This window comes from Indicator indicator, chromosome 20 (assembly GCF_027791375.1).
Source record: "Indicator indicator isolate 239-I01 chromosome 20, UM_Iind_1.1, whole genome shotgun sequence".
Classification (NCBI taxonomy): Eukaryota; Metazoa; Chordata; class Aves; order Piciformes; family Indicatoridae; genus Indicator; species Indicator indicator.
In genome coordinates, this window is record NC_072029.1 from 17,587,877 (window position 1) to 17,606,009 (window position 18,133).

The 18,133-nt window shown below is 40.3% G+C and overlaps 1 protein-coding gene across 1 annotated transcript in view; it reads right to left on the reverse strand.

Annotated features, from left to right (window-relative positions):
• LOC128973726 (sodium channel protein type 5 subunit alpha-like) overlaps window positions 1-18,133 on the reverse strand; it is a 34,997-nt gene that overhangs the window by 14,531 nt on the left and 2,333 nt on the right. Inside the window, exons 3-16 of the mRNA XM_054390115.1 lie at window positions 17,425-17,532; window positions 15,054-15,182; window positions 13,981-14,072; window positions 13,413-13,616; window positions 10,840-10,897; window positions 10,037-10,178; window positions 8,758-8,955; window positions 7,639-7,821; window positions 6,389-6,781; window positions 5,360-5,489; window positions 4,132-4,370; window positions 3,117-3,317; window positions 2,023-2,376; window positions 48-485 (exon numbers count right to left, since the gene is read on the reverse strand). Of these exons, the coding sequence (XP_054246090.1) occupies window positions 48-485; window positions 2,023-2,376; window positions 3,117-3,317; window positions 4,132-4,370; window positions 5,360-5,489; window positions 6,389-6,781; window positions 7,639-7,821; window positions 8,758-8,955; window positions 10,037-10,178; window positions 10,840-10,897; window positions 13,413-13,616; window positions 13,981-14,072; window positions 15,054-15,182; window positions 17,425-17,532 (2,869 nt within the window). The remainder of the gene's footprint in view (window positions 1-47; window positions 486-2,022; window positions 2,377-3,116; window positions 3,318-4,131; window positions 4,371-5,359; window positions 5,490-6,388; window positions 6,782-7,638; window positions 7,822-8,757; window positions 8,956-10,036; window positions 10,179-10,839; window positions 10,898-13,412; window positions 13,617-13,980; window positions 14,073-15,053; window positions 15,183-17,424; window positions 17,533-18,133) is intronic.

Consider the following 18,133-nt stretch of genomic DNA (forward strand, 5'->3'; position numbering starts at 1 on the left):
TCAATAGATATATCATCCCAGTCTTCCAGCACAAAGAAATCCATTACCTGTTTGCTGTATTCTGAGTCTGTACACATGCTCAGTTTTTCATCATCTTCAAATCCCTCACTCGTGTTCTCCTCCTCAGCAATAGGGACACAAACAAATATATTGGGATTGGTAACAAAATCTTCAAGCCCTGAACATTTGTCCTCGTTTTTCTCAACCCATTCGTTATTGTAATTCTCTTTACAATTTCTCATTTCTTCAGACTTGAAGCCAAGTGGGTTCTGTGCAGTCAACTCAATTTTCTTCCTGAGGGCTTTCTTTCTGTGCCTGAGCTTTCCACAACAGGTGTCCCATGTAACCCTCTTCACAAAGTGAACTCCCCTGTGAATCCGAGCAAAAGCAATTCGAAGGTTGTTCAACTCTCTGTCATCCTCTGCTGTCTGGAGACAGTCAGCACTGAAAGAGTTCAGCAGCAGGGCAATGAAAAGGTTGAGAACCTGAAAGTCAATGAAAGAATAGTAAAATTAAAAGCCAGGAGAGAAAGCATTCAGAAATCTAAATTCTGACTTTGAAGAACACAGATACTGCCAAAGTTCACTCTTACTGAACAAAACAAAACAAGGTGATGACTGTGACTTATCACATTGTGGTTGATGAAGTGAACTTCTCTCTCAGAAACTTCAATGTTGCCATCATCATCTTCCCCCAAAACATTATCTAAAATAGTAGCAAAACCAGGCCTGTGCATGCCAATTGTGTTATTTGGCCAAAACCACTTGTCAAAGGTTATAGTAGTAACAAAGGCTATCAGTGTGGCTTGTGAGTTTAATGTCTCTTCCTTCTTCAAAGTAGAATTAAATCAGGCCTCTGTGGAGCTGCTTCCAATGTCCTGTGACACCAGCTTCAGGCCCAGCAATTCCATAAAATATGCAATACTGTCATAGAAATCAAACCTAAGAGAAGCTCAAAGTGAGGTTTCCTCCCTGCTTTTGAGTACATTTAAATAAAAGACTTTTTTTTAAGGAAATGGGAGAATTTTTTTTTCTGTTTCAGTTTGAGATAGGACCTATATATCTTAATTTTTACCGTGTTAGAACTTGGCAAATAGCACCCCTGAGTCATCCATAGACTACAGTCAACGGAGAACATTAACCATCCAGAGACTAATTCATCCCATCAGTTTTAGTTATTGACCTTTGGTTGGAATAAATCTCACTCTCAGATACCTCTCTTTCCTTTGATAAAAAGAAAGCCTAGACAATGGGTGTAGGCTAAGCACTTAATTGTTTGATATGAGTATTACATAATTTCATGGCTGAAATCAATCACTGTGGTGTAGAACAGGCAGGACTTTAAACTGGTCAATTTGGACTTCAGCCACAGAGCAGGTATTTCCCATAAAGGACTGCCTGAACTTAATTCTTTTCAGTGGTTTCTTAAATGAAACTTGGTATAGTAATGATAATGAGAATTACATACAAAACAAAGCTACTAAGATGACATTTATGGTTTGGGCATTAAGAAAAGACAGGACAGGACCAGGAAGGCAGCCTGCCTCTTACACCCTGGTGCAGGCTGGGCAGGTTATGCCAGAGTAGGAGTTAGCTCTTGGGTGTAGATTCTGCCATTTGCTGATAAAGCATTCAATGAGATCTTAATAAAAATTAAAATAAGCTTATTTACAAAAGGACTTCAGCACTTAGCTTCATTAATTCAAGCAGGTAAGCCATAATCCTTCCTGATTATTTACATCCAAATCCCAAGATGTGAAGAAATGTAGCTGCCTGTGTTGTATTTACTGCAAAGATATTCCTTGTCACATTGCCTCATGGAAAGGTCAAGTGATGCTGTGTGCAGAGCACACGAAACGTGAAGATATGGAGAGCAGCTCAAAGGTGAAAGGCAAAAGAGGCTTTTGCAGGCTATAACACACAGGTCATGCCAACCGTGTTTAGGGAAATGACCTTTTGTTGAAAAAATGGCAGTTAAAAAGATTCTACCCTGAACAGGAGAAGAAAACATTGGAAAACTCACCACTAAATTTCCTATTACCATGACCAGCAGAAAGACCAGAAGGCACAGTGGTTGTTCAGCAACCACCATGCAGTCCCACATGGTCTCAATCCATTCTCCACACAGAATCCGGAAAACAATGAGGAACGAGTGGAAGAAGTCCATCATGTGCCAGCGTGGGCTGCCGGTTTTGGTTATTTTATACCTGTTCTCCCAATAGCTTCTCCCAAAAAGCTGCACCCCTACTATAGCAAAAATGAAAACGATGATTGCCAGGACAAGGGTCAGGTTACTCAGTGCTCCCAGGGAGTTACCAATTATTTTAATCAGTGTGTTTAACGTTGGCCAGGACTTTGCCAGTTTGAAGACCCTCAGCTGTGCAGAAACATAAAACATAGTGTTAGACTTTGGTAGTGGTAACCCATAACTGCAGCATCCAAACTCTGCAAAACACATTTTACAGAAATTCTGAACTATTCCAGTAATGTAATATTTGGGCACTGTGACACTATCACTTTTTTGAAAAGTATTTATAGATTTTTTTTTATCATTACTATTGTTTATTTTAACTGGGTAACATTGAAAACATGAACTAAACAACCCTTAAAGGTGCGAGCCAACTCAAGTCCCTGGTGAGCATTTGACCCACCTCAGTGGGTACCCATACAATGCACTTGATGCAGATTAAGGTGCTTGACTTAGGTGTAAGACCTGCCTGCTGTATTACTGTAGAAGGAGTCTATCTTTTGCTAAAGCAACCACAATCAGTCCTTGGTATGTGATATGAACACCTTAACATCATTTCATGCCTACTTCTAAGTCTTGTTTTTCTGTATTTGTACTCTGTCACATTTTCCTTAAATTTCCTGTGCTAGTTTTTAATTTTTGACATCGGTTTCCCAAGATGTCTACTCTGGAATAACTTTTCCTGTAAATATTTCTTGGTATATTCAAAATAAGTATGTCATTAAACACCGTCTCTGACATCACCAGGAGTTGAAGAGTTCATTTCTTATTCCTAGTGCCATGAGGATCCTATCTGCAGGCAACAGAAGCAATCTCTACCATTTTCATAAAATAAAGCTTTATATAAGTGACTAAGCATGAGCCATTACCAGTCTGAGGGATCGTAAAACCGACACGACTCCTCCTTTTCGCCTTTCTTTCCTGCTCTTGTGTTTGGGTAAACTGAGTTCAATTAAACTCAGTGTGACAATTACACTGTCAAAGATATTCCATGGCTGCTGAAAATAATAATAGGGATCTAGAGCAATGATTTTTAAGATCATTTCTGCAGTGAAGATCCCTGTAAAAACCTGTGAAAAAGAAACAGTAGCATCAGCCTAAAAGTAGCCATGAACTTATCTTATCTTTAGATCATGTTCTGACAAATGGCATTCATGGATAGGTCAACAAAATACAGTTTTATGAACTCCTAACACACTCTCAATTAAAATAGGAGGATTGTTTTCTGCCTTCTTGCCAATGTGTTATATCATAGAATCATAGCAATATATCATAGACTCATAGAATGGTTTGGGTTGGAAGGGACCTTAAAGATCATGTTGTTCCAACCCTCTGCTGTCAGCTGGGACACATTCCATTAGACCTGGTTGCTCAAGACCCTGTCCACCCTGGCCTTGGGAGGCAGCATCCACAACTTCTCTGGGCAACCTGTTCCAGTGTCTTGTCACTCTCAAAGCAAAGAATTTCTTCCTAATATTCTGTCTAAATCTATCCTCTTCCAGCCTAAAGCCACCCCCCCTCATCCTATCACTACAAGCCCTTGTAAAAAGTCCCTCCCTAGCGTTCTTGTAGACCCCTGTCAGGTACTGGAAGGCTGCTATCAGGTCTCCCCAGAGCCTTCTCTTCTCCAGGCTGAACTTTCACAGCCTATCCCCTAGGGGAGGTGCTCCAGCCCTCATCATCTTTGTGGCCCTCTTGTAGACTCACTCCAACAGTTTGATCAGTATCAGTAAAATCTGGGAATTGTCTGTGTTGGAAATTTAGAGCTTATAGATGAAGAGTTTGCTAGTCTTTATTTTTTATAATTACTCTTAATGTCTCAAGTGAAAACATCCATCAATCAATCCTTGGTATAAAATGTCACATAGCTGAAAATTTACTTACCAAGTTGCCTACATTAAGCATGAATTTAAAGCTATCTGACATATTATTGTGCTCCAGTGCCATGAACAAAGTGTTCACCACAATGCAAACAGTGATGGTGAGATCAATAAAAGGATCCTTTATGAAGGCAGACACTTTTTTCTTGATTCTCAACCAAAGTGGACAACAGTCCCAAATTAGGTACTTTAAAGCTAAATCACTCAGGCATGGTGGACATCTCCGCTGAGATGCTTCAAGTTCTAAATGCAAAAAAAAAAAAAAAAAAAAAAGTCCACTACAATTAAAGAGTAATCACTGAGCAAGATGAGGAAATAACAACTTTAAGTATTCAACAGACTCGAGAAGAAAAAAAGAAACCTCATATTCCCCAGAGCCCCAGAGCTTCCTTGCACCTTCTACCATTCATGTTGTCCTTATAGCAGCCAACAAACTTGAAGGTAAAACTCAGAGAAAATTTAATTCCAAATACATTGATGCAAACTTCAAAAACCTTTGGGTCAGGTTTTATTTGCCTTAGTCTCAGACCTGTCCTGCAACCATCTGACTAAACACAAATGTTTATGATGCAGAGGCTACTCTGCAGCTTCTCACACTCTTGTAGGTTGACATAGTAGCTAAAGCCTTTTTCATCTTATCCCTGTGGAGAGGTCTAGGGCACTGCCTGCATCACACTCAATATATTTTGTCTCCTTTGACTCTCAAGAATCAAAGTCTACACTCAAGTCTAGAGTGTCAATGGCAGCCGCAGGACTTCTGATTGCACATGAGGCAAATCTGTACTACGGTGCCTGAGATTTGGTCTTAGGCAACTTCTACCAGAAAGGTCCTGTCTACCATTGCCCAGGACTTGCCACAAATGGTTTTGCTTGCATAATCTTGTTAATTCTGCATGCCTATGGCATCACAAGTCACAGGGTCAGGAAGAGAAAATTATAGCCCTCCCACAGGTCCCACAGGTACTCAAGGAACTCCTTCCACCTGCTCTCTCTCCAGTCCCCTTCACTCTCTATCCTACGAAAGGAGAACTTACAAATAGGCAAAGGAGGTGCTCCAGTACATGAAGACTGTGTCATCCTGCATTTTTTTTTAAAAAGAGCCAAATTAATGACAAAATTCCTAACGACTCACCTACAAATCTCTGTTAACCTTTAAGAAATGTATTGACATTTTGGTCTTTCATGCTAGCATTACCTTAGGATTGAAATAAGCATAATGAGGAACCACTTACCCTCCAAGACACTGGTAATTATGCTGACTACACTTGCTGCCCTTTGTCTCTGAAGTGCCTCATTAAAGTGCTCCACTGACAGATGAGGAGGCAAATGCATCATGCTGCTCTCATCATTTACAGCCGCCTGCTTGAAGAAGTAAACATGATTAGGGAGATACCATGGGAATAAAATGAAATAGAAAGTGATGATGGGTAACTATGAAAGTTAATAGGAACAGTGACACGCAGCCAGAGAAATGCACCTTTTTTTTTTTTTACAAGATGTAATAGATGTTGAGAATGAAGGTCTTACTCTGCAGCAGTAAAGCTGCAGTAAATGGATCCTGCAAGCAATAGGGCAAGCAGAGAACTTGGAAATCAGTGTATGAGGAGAAACAGGCCCAGGAAATACCCTAACTAATGGAAAAGGAGAGAGATTAAAGATAAACTGGTAGAAAAGCATCTCTATCCACTTGGATCACAGGATGTTAGGGGTTGGAAGGGACCTCCAAAGATCATCAAGTCCAACCACCCCCCAGCCAGAGCAGGACAATAGAATCTAGCAGAGGTCGCACAGAAACACACCCAGATGGGTCTTGAAAGTCTCCAGAGAAGGAGACTCCACTACCTCCCTGGGCAGCCTGTTCCAGTGTGACCCTCACAGTGAAAACTTGGAGAACTTACAAAGCTTCTGCATGATGCTAAACATGATAGGAAAGAGAAAGACATTACAGGTATTGATGAAAATTACTATCTTGGACAGGACATGGGATAAAAGGGCTTCTTGGTAACACATAATCCCAGCACTAGGAACCTTCAAAACTATGTTAGCATAAATGGCAAATAGCAGAAACATAAGTTTATAAAAGGAATGCTGAAAGAATTTATCAGATTATTAAAAATAACTTTCTAGCGACATCTTATAAGCCATTCATATCAGCAAACTTCATTTCAGATGACTTTGGAACTCTTAAGAGATGAGAAACTTGCCACTTTGAGAAAAAACACAATAGGAAGCATAGATTTAAATTAGTATCTTTTCCTTACCAGATCCCCTTTTCCCAGGTCTTCCATTACTGGTGGGAGCATTACTCCTTCAGAAGACACTGGATCTAGACTGTGCACTCTGCTGCTTCCCCCTCCTATCCCTGAAATCATCCCATTGCAGTCATCTGTGTTAGCCCGCTTGCTGCCCTGCAGGTAGTTGGGGGTAGCAGGGTGAGAGCTGTGTGCCACCAGACTTTGGATGCTGGAGCGTCTTCCCATCTGTGTGACCGACAGTGACCGGCGCGGGATCTCGTGTTCCCCGGCACCGCCTGATTCCTCATCGCCCAAGTCCATTCTGGAATCAACTTCCAGAGCAGGTGTTTGGAAGTTGAACACGCTGCCATGGCTAGGTCTGCGCTTCGCCTGATGTGCATACATCAGGCCGAGGAAAGACTGAAAGCCCAGGAAAAGGAATGAAGAGAGAACATCAGATCACAGAGAAACTGTCGGGGAGCGGTCAACGTTCAGAGCTTCGGAACATTTCCTATCGACCATTGCAAAGCCAATTTTTTTAATTTGTTTTAGATTTTCCAGGAAGGAATCAAAGAATGGTTTGGGTTGGAAGGGGCCTTAAAGATCCTGTAGTTCTAACCCCTGGTCATGGTCAGGGACACCTTCCAGTATATCAGTTTGCTCAAGCTCTTGTCGTACCTAGCCTTGAGCACCGCCAGGGAGGGAGCAGCCACAACGTCCCTGAGCAAGCTGTTCCGGTGTCTCACCACCCTTTACTGTAAAGAATACCTTCCTAATAGTCAGTCTAAATACACACTTAAAGCCATCCCCATCTCATCCTATCACTACAAACACCTGTAAGAAGTCCCTCTCCAGCTTTCTTGGAGGCCCCCTTCAGGTACTAGAAGTCCTGTGCTTAGATTTTAAAAGGGAGATAACAAAATCCTATCCGCTATAGCAATCCTCTGTATGAGAAGCTTTATATTTATTTTACAGTAAAAAAAAATTAACTGAGAATGAGGGCACAAAAGTTAAATTCTGATAGTCATTCACTTGCTTTATTGCTCAATATTCATGTATTTTAACTGTTCTTATAACTTTCCTTCCATCCTTTGCTTCCATTTCCTTTACAAATTAATTTTGACATATAATTCTTCCTTATCCCAAAAGATTATTTATTTTAAAGACTTAAGAGTGAACAGTGTTTGTAATAGGATTTGGTTTGTGCTTTCAAGCAATTTATTTTAGCATTAAAATTGGAAAATCTGTAAGGATCTCAGACTCAGACAATAGATTACCAACTTTCGTTGATTGTCTGTGGACTGTGATTTGGGGAATTGGTGTTCTTCTTCATTATCTTCTGTCCCCAAGGATTTCTTTCTCTTTTTTCTGTTACTTCTTTCTTTGATTTCTTTGGTAGACAGAGGAGAGGCTTCAAGGGAGCTAACTGACAGGATATCAATACCTTTAACAGCCAATGACTGAAATTAAAAGAAGAACATGGATGGTATTTTTGCTGGGTACTTTGAATATAAGCAGAAAGAAAACACTTCTGTGCTCTGTGTTATTTCCCCTTAACAATTTCTGTTTCACAAAACTCGTTAAAAACCTTCCAATATGCGATAACACTAAAAGAAAGAGGAAAGAACATCCCAGCATATGGAGCACTGAACAATTTGCTATCTGCAGTATGTTGCATGATCCCATGTATTGGGCCTGCCAGGAGCAAAATAATCACATTATAGCTCCTATTCCTCCGTATGGCATATTTGCTCACAATAAAAACACTCGGTTTGAAAATGGAGCTGTAGGATATACCCATTTCCCCAAATACATGTTCAAACAGTATTAAAATGATGCCTTTTCATTTGGGACCCCTGGGACTTTATTCACTCTTTGGCTAACTTTCTTTCCCATACTACTGAATTTAGGACAATGTTTTCAAAACTCAGGATTATCTTGTTCCAGAAGCCTCTAAGACATTTGAGTTACCCAGAGACTTTTCATTCAATTGCAGTTGATCAAATAAATTACTGTATATTTCTCTGCTCAGCAGCTCACAAGGATAAAACAGAATTAAAAATTACCAAAAAAAAAAAAATCCCAAACAATTACAATTTTCTTTTGGAAAGGTGATAGCTGGTGGAATTTTCTGTTTTCCAGATTTTCAAATACTATTTTTCTTACAGTAACAGCAGCCTTTAATGCTCTTTATCTGCAATAAAATTTATTGTTTCATAGGAAAAATACAGAGCTAAACAAGGAATTGCTCCTGTGGCTCTAGGAATCACTGCTTTCAGTAAGTCACTCCCATGGCTGACTACTATATACAGCTCTACACAGGGAGTGATGCTTTTTCTTACATGACTGACAACAGAACACTGAGACCAATGATTTCAAGGCAATAATTTACATACCTCCTGCTCCTTCTGTAATAATTCCATGGCTTCACGAAGTTTTCTTTCTCTTGCCTCTGTTTCAGCAATGGTGGCCTTGTTCTGGTCTTCATATGCCATTGTTACTACAGCCAGAATCAAGTTGACTAGATAAAATGAGCCCAGAAAGATGACCAGCATGAAGAAGAATATATACACCTTCCCAGAAGCTCTGAGGGTCTGTAAGCAACACACCCCAGAGATAAAAATTACCATAAAACATATCAAATAAGATTTCTCCATGTCTCCAAAATTCTTCAGAAGTACTCAGCTTCCTATAAGCAATACTTCAGGAAGCCTAATGGAAATATACCTTGCTTAGCTCTTCTTCCCTCTCTTTTTCTCTCTGTGATGGTTTGAAACTGTTTTTTTAATTTTTCCTTTGCAAAGTTCAAGCAGAGAAGGTGAAAGTGTAAATAAGTCACTATTGGGTGTAAGAAAGCAAAATAATGATTGTTCTAAACACTTCCATTGGATAGATAGAAATGTTTAAGAACTATTACTCAAAAAAAAGTGGGACACTCTGCACTCTGCATTCTGCAGTGGGGGCAGTTGCTGGGCTGTTTGGCTGCTGTTTCTTCTTCTCTTCTAGCTGAAGATAACACACACTGACCTTGGCAGCTAAGTTAACAACTTTCTGCTTTAACTAACTCTGCTTTCTGTCCAAGGGGGTCTAGGGGGAGGAAGCCCCTGGGAGAGAGGCCCCTTGGGAAAGGTCCCCTTTGGGGGAAAGCAAAGGGATCTTGGTTGTGCTTTTCTGTTGGTTGTATATATTTGTAAATGTTGTGAATTGTGTCTATTTGTACATATTCATTGCATTTCATCATAGATTGTAGATTTGCTTGTAAATACAGCTTGCATTTGCTTCCAGACTGAGCTAGCCTGGTTATTGTTGGGGGGGGATGGGAATTTCAGCTCACACTGACACACTCTCTTTCATGGTTGCCTGTGAATCACTGATCATATACCCCATGAGGACGAGTGAGGAGGCATTGTTACATTTCTGAAGGACTGCAGAGGACCCTTTCAGCATTTTCTTTACAGTCCCTAAACCAGCAGGGTGATAGGGCCATTGCTGTGCAGCACTTCAACATTGCCTTTCTAGGAGTCAGATCTTGCAGGAAGGGAGAAGGGAGGATATGGGTTTCATGACTAGTAGCTGTTGCTTTTATTTGAGGTTTCTTGTACTGATTAAACATCTTCTGCTTCAGCTATTGCTGTGCCTGGAAGACCAATTGTGAGCTATGCACAAAGCTGGTACCTGCTGGTACAGCCGCTCCCAGTAGTCCTGGGTCATCAGGCGGAATAAGGAAAGAAAAGCCCAGCCAAACGTGTCGAAACTAGTGAAACCATGGTCAGGATTTGACCCAATTCTCAAGCATATGTAGCCTGGAGGACAAGTCCTAGAAGTAATCATAAAAAGTGGAGCTCTTTTAGCTGTGCAGATTTCAAGGAAAACCACATCTTTTGTGAGAGTTCTGATTATTATCCAGCTCTGCATTTTATGAGGTTGCAAAAAGAGTTTTCTGTTACAGCTAGCATTGGATGGAAAGCAGGATGCAAAAAGCAGCCCCCACAACTCAGCAACAAAGGAAGACAGCTGGAGCAGACCACCAACCCAGGAGAGCTCCCTCATCACCAGCCTGAGGATGAGTTCTCTGCCCCTTACTGCAAAGCAGCCACATCTCTCTCCTTGCCCAAACCTGCCCTTCAAAACCCATGTTTACTTTTTCCAGTGTAAAACACAGAAAGGAGCATATCTGTCCTGTGCTGCACCTGACATCTCCCTTCTCTTCAGTTCTCTTGTATGATCATGGGGCAGAGAAAGATAACACTTCTGGAAAGACTCAAAGGAATTTAGACCTGGACAATCAACAGCATGTTCATACTGTTAATTGTTACAAATTATCTGACTGTTTCCTCCATTTTATTGTCTGCATTCCTATTACTGCATTCAAGTAAAGCTTGGGATTTCTGCTTTTGTCTTACGTAACTCAGCAAATATAGAAGCACTGAGGCAGAGAAAACTTACAAAGAAGGAATATTTTTAAGTGCAGCACTTACCCAGCACCAGGACCACATAGCAAAATATCTGGGGTGCCCTCTTTCCTAGCAAAGTATTCTACAAAAAAAAGAGGGGGAAAATTAAAACCAAAGCACTTTCTAGCCTGATTCTTCTATCCTCTGATATGAGCACTGAAGGGTGAGCAGTGACCTGTAAGCGTGTGTGCACAGACATAGAGAGGTTTTCAGTGCTCAGAGTAACTGCACCAGATTGGAAGATGTCCTGTCCTCATTTATAAACAGCCACATGTGTATGCACAAGTTTCAAACTCAAGGCAGTCCTTAAAAGGGCAGTTTTAAAACATCATCACAGCTTGCCCAGGGAGGAGGTGGAAGCCTCATCCCTGGAGGTTTTTAAGGCCAGGCTGGATGTGGCTGTGAGCAACCTGATCTAGTGTGAGGTGTCCCTGCCCATGGCAGGGGGGTTGGAACTGGATGATCCTTGAGGTCCTTTCCCACCCTAACAATTCTATCATTCTATGAAATTAATAATTGAAGGCACAGGCTCAAGCACAGTCCCTGGTTTGGTAATCATTAGCACAAGCTCTGACGTGGTATTGGCCAGTAGCAATTTAGTCCTCTCCAGGACAGCATACAAACATCATTTGGGGCAGCACAGACCAGTTCTGTTTCCAATGAGGAAAAAAAAAAAAAAGAAAAAAAAGAAGAAAAAAAATTAAAAAAGAAGAAAAAAAAAAAGGAAAAAAAAGTGCCCCATTTTGAGGAAGAAGAAATAGTGTTTGGCTGTGAAGATATACACCATGCCATGTCACTGCTCTGCTGAGCCAAACAACAGGTCCTATCCCTGCTGAGTTGAGAAATAGAGATTTCTCCGTGAGGATGCAAAAGCTGTGCCCTTTTTGACACCTTCCTCTATTTCCCTTAACATGAATAACTGGTATCTGAGAGAGCAGCAAAGCAACAGCTTTAGTGCCAAGAGCTAATTAGCCCCATTAAGGCATGGGTTTATTATTGCAGAGGCAAGGCAGGTCTCATGTCTTTCTGGTGCTTCTCAAGCCTGAGCTGTGTTTACCAGGTAAGATGTCATGGTTCAGAGCCAGCAGGAATCTTCAGTATCAGCTGTACAGTACCATGTAAATGCTAAGGAGTCACTGTCTGGGTTACTCTCCACCCAACTTTTGTTCAGCTTTGTCCTTGCCAACTGAGAAAAACTTTAAGCAGATTCAGTGATTGAGCTTCAGAGAATTATAACAGTGGGGAGTTCTTCACATTGAAGATGGGAATTTCCCACAAAATGAAAACCAAATAACCCCTTAAAATCATATACAATAAATCATTTAATAGAAAACCAGGCTTATAGTGCTATAATCCTAAATCCTGTAGGGAAGTCATTTAACTGTCTCTAAAACTGTGTGCAAATCACCCAGCACACAGGATGTATGGCATAGGATGGGAACAAGCTGGTGAAGCAACACAGATTTTGCAGCTCTTAAGCCTTGCTTTCTCCAGGGCATTGCCTTTATACAGCTGCAGTGTTCTGCATTATAAAATAAATTAAAAAGAAATCAGATGGGTTTGTTTCCTGTTTCTTCAGCACATAAAATTAGTAGATTTAGCCAAAGTGTGTTATATCCAAGGTCTTATGTGGTGTTCCAGTCAGTGCCTGGTTTGTTTTGAAGTTTGCTTTCAATTGCAATTTTTACAGTATTCTGTACATGCAAATGCCTTTGTTCTTACATGTGTTTTTCTGTTAGGTGCATGAGTTTCTTGCAGAGAGTTTTTCCTCAAGAATCTTTTTTACAAAGATTTTTCTCCCTCTGGACTCTGCAGTTATTAAAGAAATCCTGTCTGGACAAATCTTTTGCACAGAACTTATGCAAACAGCATCCTGCTTTTGTCCCTGTACAACTGCTGCTATGTCAGAACTTGCTGGTGGAGCTTTTCTTCAGTAATGAAGGCTTCATATTTCTGGCAGGCACATTGTTTACTTTGAGTGCATTATTTCATGTATATTGAGGCTTTTCCTTTAGCACAGGGTTTATCTTTTATGAATTGAATCTTACAGTTGCTGTTTCTCTGAATGCTTTGGTGTGTTTTCAGGTCTCTGCTCTATCCCTTCCATCACCAGCCTCATTCCAGATGTATACCTGAAAAATGTATGTTGTATGCATCTTATGTAAAAGGTAAAATAAGATACCTATGATATGAAGAAGTAACCTTGTCTCTGAACAAATTCCTCTGTTTCAAGCTGAAGAGTAAATCACTGGGCAGCAAAATGAAGATGTACAAACTCTTCAGCATGTAGTGAAGGGTAAACATCAGAGAATTACAGCAGAGAATGAGCTAATGTTATTTCAGTTATTGTCACATCATTCTGGGAAACCAAGCTGGATGTTACTGGAAAATCTGGGAGTGCTATTTCTTCTAATGAAGGGAAAGGGTGCATTCCTGGATGCCTGCAAGATGCTCTGCCAATCCAAAAGCCATTATCAGGTAGTTACTCTTCAAAATACCAATCATCAAAGCATCAATATCATTCAAGGGAAGTGGTTACACATGCATGCATAGGGGTCTGTACTATCAACAAAAAAAGAACTAAAGAGAAAAGTTACCTGTATTATTAGCAAACATTTCATAGAAGTCATATGTTGTATTACTGAGCTCTGTAGAGTTCTTGGTGCACTTGTATCTCAGATTGCCCTTAAAAAGCTGGAGGCCTATGAGGGCAAAGACACTCAGGCAGAAAACAGTCAGAATCATCACATCAGAAAGCTTCTTAACAGACTGGATAAGTGCCCCTACAATGATCTTGAGTCCTAGGAAGTCAATATACAAAGGGAAAACGGGATGAAAAACTGAAATTCATTTGTCATACTTGATTAGAGTTAAAGCAACATATAACAACCAATGTCCTAAAATTACTGGGTAATATCTCACAAATGTATTTGCAACACAAGTATAGTTTGGATGAGAGAGCAATTAATATGAAAAAATTTTGCTTTTCCTCATTTGATTCACCCTACAATTCCCAGATGTTCATTTAGTCCATAAATTCAGCTATGTCTGCAATCAGTGATAGATACAGGAAAAAAAAATAGCAAAGGCAAATGCCAACATTTTAATTGGAGCAAAGAATCAGTTGTAAGTAATAGAAAATATTCAGCACATAGGTTTTCTTACCTGGAATTACTGAAATGGTTTTTAAAGCTCTCAGAACCCTGAAAGTCCGAAGGACTGACACACTCCCCAAGTTACTAACTGCTCCCACATACCTGCAAAGTCAGGATGGGATACATCAAGTGGTTGAATGGAGTAAACAGAGCAATTATTTTACAGTGGTTATTCTTAACTGTCAGTCCTTCCAAGCCTATTTTAAGTATTAATAAACTACATATCAAGGATTTTTCTGGAGACTCAGAAACCCATTTCTTGATTATTAGTTTCCTCATGAGGTAGCTCTTGACTTGTGCACAACTGCTTGTGTGTCTGTATCTTAAAATACCATGCATTTAAAATATAAACAAAGATAACATTCAAACTTACTCATTTCAAGCTGAAATGCTAACTGAACTGGTTGGATCTCCCCTCTGTAGCTGCCCTTACCCAGTACAAAAACTTTCTAATTACTAAAAGCATAATTAGAAGCTCCAACTACAATTTTTGGAGATAAAGAACCCAAATTTAATCACTGTCCCAGTATCTCAAACTTACACTTCCACTCACAGGATTGGTATGTATGTATTTGACAGCCCAGCTATTACAGTTCACCGACTGAAATCCATCCATTCATGTACACCCAGTGTGTGTAGAACCATAGAATCATTTTGGTTGATAAGACTTTGAGGAGTATCAAGTCCAGCTGTCAACTCAGCACTGCCAGATCACCACTAAACTGTGTCCCTCAGCACCACATTTGCATGTCATTCAAATTCCCCAGGGATGGTAATTCCACTGCTTCCCTGGGTAGCCTGTTCCAGTGCTTGACAACACTTTCAGTGAAGAAATTTTTCCTAATATCCAACCTAAACCACCCCTGGCACAACAAATCTCTTGTTCTGCACAGCTCTGCTCCCTTCTTGAAAGACTACTACATAGTTGTTACACAGTGGGTGATAAAACAATGGGAAGAGTCAATGTCCTGGGGAGTTTAAGGTGCAATTAGGACCCACAGAGGCAAGCAACCTTTGGCACCACAGCAACAAGAACTTCAAGCACAAGCACAGGTAATCCGTATTTTATCTGTTCCCACTTACGCCATAATGATAACAGTGAAATCCAACCAGTTCCAGGGATCTCGAAGGAAAGTGAATTCATTTAGACAGAAGCCTCTTGCCAATATTTTTATCAATGATTCAAAAGTGTAAATGCCAGTGAAGGTAAATCTAAGGGGAGAAAAGTGCCAGAAGGAAACACCAGCTATATTAACAATTAACAGAAGAGGCATAGGCAAACTATTTACTGTCTAGGACAACAAACCAAGACAATGCTGCAGAGAAGTACTGGAAAAGCTGCTGTTGATTTCAGTGTATTCTGTTGGCATCTGACTTATACAGTTTGAGACTGCAGTCTACACATGGCTATTAACATGAATGCTTGTGACCTGGTTTGGTTTTTTTGTTGGCATTTAACAATTTTTTTCAAACACTTTCACTTTTTTCAAACACTTTCACTTTTTTTCAAACACTTTCATGGTGTGATTCCTCACAATTTAAAAACCATGAAACTCCTCGTTGCTTGCTAGAATAAAGACCCAAATTTGTACCTTCCTCTGGTTTCAAGTGGCAAAGTGAACGTGTGAGGCACTGTGTATTATTAACTTTGGGCACATGGCATCCATTTCTGTGCAGAATGTTTTAAACACTTAGGGAAGTACAAGAGTGCAGGATTTTCAATTTCAGATGGCAATTATTCTTATTAATGGAAAATTATCAGTAAAAGCTCTTCTGGACTTACTGAGTGCACTTAGCATTTCAACAAGGCAGAGATCTCCCTATAGATTTCATGAGGCATTCAGTCAGTAGTCAGCAAATGCTCTAAGAAGTGATACACATGTAGTGCTTCCCTTTCCATTTGGAAAGAGGTATTCTGAAATTATTATTGAAATGCATTTGAACAGCAGACATGATGCCAACAGTAGATACAACTCTTATCAAACCTTTAATGGTCTCATAGGTAAAGAAGTATCACAGAATCACAATAAGGTGGGGGTTGCTCTGGGTCACCCAGAGCAGGTTGCACAGGATTGCATTCAGGCAGGCCTTGAGTATCTTCAGAGAAGGAGACTCCACAGCCTCTCTGGGCAGCCTCTTCCAGTGCTTTTTTCTTATGCTCAGACAAAACCTGTGTTCCAGCTTGTGTGCATTGCCCCTTGTCCTGTCACTGGGCAGCACTGAAAAGAGTCTGGCCTCATCCTCTTGCCCCCCTGCCCTTTAGATACTGATAAGCACTGACAAGATCCCCTCTCAGTCTGCTTTTCTTCAGGCTAAAAAGCTCCAGGTCTCTCAGCCTTTCCTTGTAGGAGAGATGCTCCTGGCTCATCAGCATCTTCACAGCCTTCACTTGCAACTCTCCAGTAGTTGCCTGTCTCTCTTGAACTGGATACAATACTCCAGATATGGTCTCACTATGGCAGAGTAGAGGGGGAGGAGAACCTCTCTTGACCTGTTGGACATGCTCTTCTTTATACACCCCAGGATACCATTTGCCTTCTTGGCCATGATGGCACATTGTTCCCTCATGGTGAACTTCTTGTCCCCAGGACTCCCAGGTGCTTCTTTGCAAAGCTCTTTTCCAGTTGCTTTGCAAAGTTCCACTCCTAACCTGTCCTGGTACATGGGATTATTCCTCTGTAGATGCAGGACCCTACACTTACATATCTCAGCATCTTCTAGACATATCTATATTGATACCATACAGAGTCTTGTTCCTGGATGCACGAGAATTTGCCATTTTCAGCTGTTTCAGTCTCATGTAACACAAGATAGTCAAAAATAATTTTAGACTTCTTTTTAAAACTAAGTATTTTGAAATCTTTTCCTCTGTATTAAATTTTCTAACATTTTTATCTCAAAATGAAATATTATTTTTAAAGCAACAAAAACCTTGGGATTATCTAGTTCAAACATGACTACAAAGGCATGGATTTATTGTGATTTAACATTGGCAACACTAAAGAAAAGAGCTTTAGTTTCCAACAGTGTCCTGAAGGAGAGGAACTTCTGACAGAAGGTTTTATTAGAGCAGAATTCAACATTTGAATATTATTTAAAAGAATTTTAGAAGAAAGCTCTTGTGCTTCATCAGTGTCAGTAACACTGGGAAATGTGTTCTGACAAAGAGCAAATAATTACTGAGTTCAGAAAGTGGGATAACAAGCTGGAGCAATAGGGCAGACATGAGGCAATGGAACTTAATCTATACTTAATTTCTCCTATAATACCATTATTGTAGGTGTTGAGTTTAGAAACAAAAATACTCCCTCAAAGCAAAAAAAGAAAAAAGTCCTAACCCAAGCAACTTTCGTTCTAAATGCCTCATAAACTCTTGAGTGAAAGCACCAAGATAAGTCTGAAGAATTCAATATAACTACAAAATTAAAAAGCATACATACCCAAAGATACTTACTCAACATACTTATTCCATGAAGCAGATGAATAAGTCTTAGGGGACTCAGTCAGAGCCATAAATACACAATTGGTTAGAATAGTGCACGTGATAAACAAAGTGAATAATGTAAATCATGGGAGTGAAGGCAAAGAACGTGACATTGATTCAGAAATGCATTTAGATTGTCTGTCAGTCAGAGATGTAGTATCTGGTTTTGATTTTAAAGCACATATAAGAACAGCATGCACAGGTGTTTGTCCATTCTGAGTCATGAAGATGGCAACACACAAGCATGGTTATTCATGCCATATGGATTTCTGCATGAACTAGAGATCTGCTGCTCTAATCATTTGCAAACTCTGTAAAGGATCCTCAACCACTCAAAGAGCAGGAGAAGAGGATGCATTGTTTGTTTCATTTTATAGCATAGAAGTTAAAAACTCGCCCAAAGTCACACAGGTGAAGCCCAAAGGTGACTGCACTCTCGTGAAGGAGCAGCATGAAGTCTACTTGGATACTTGCAAATGTCTCCAAGAACTTTAGATGCCCATGTTTAACCAACTCTTGAGACTGCCCAGCTGCTCTGTGGGATATGCTGACTGTAGAATGTGAATGGGAACTTCGCTGCCTAACTCATGTGTAGACAGGTCCTGGCTCCAGAGGTGAATCTCATGCCTTTTGTCATACCACACATTTTGGCAATCCAGGAGGTAGATGTGTGTGGGAA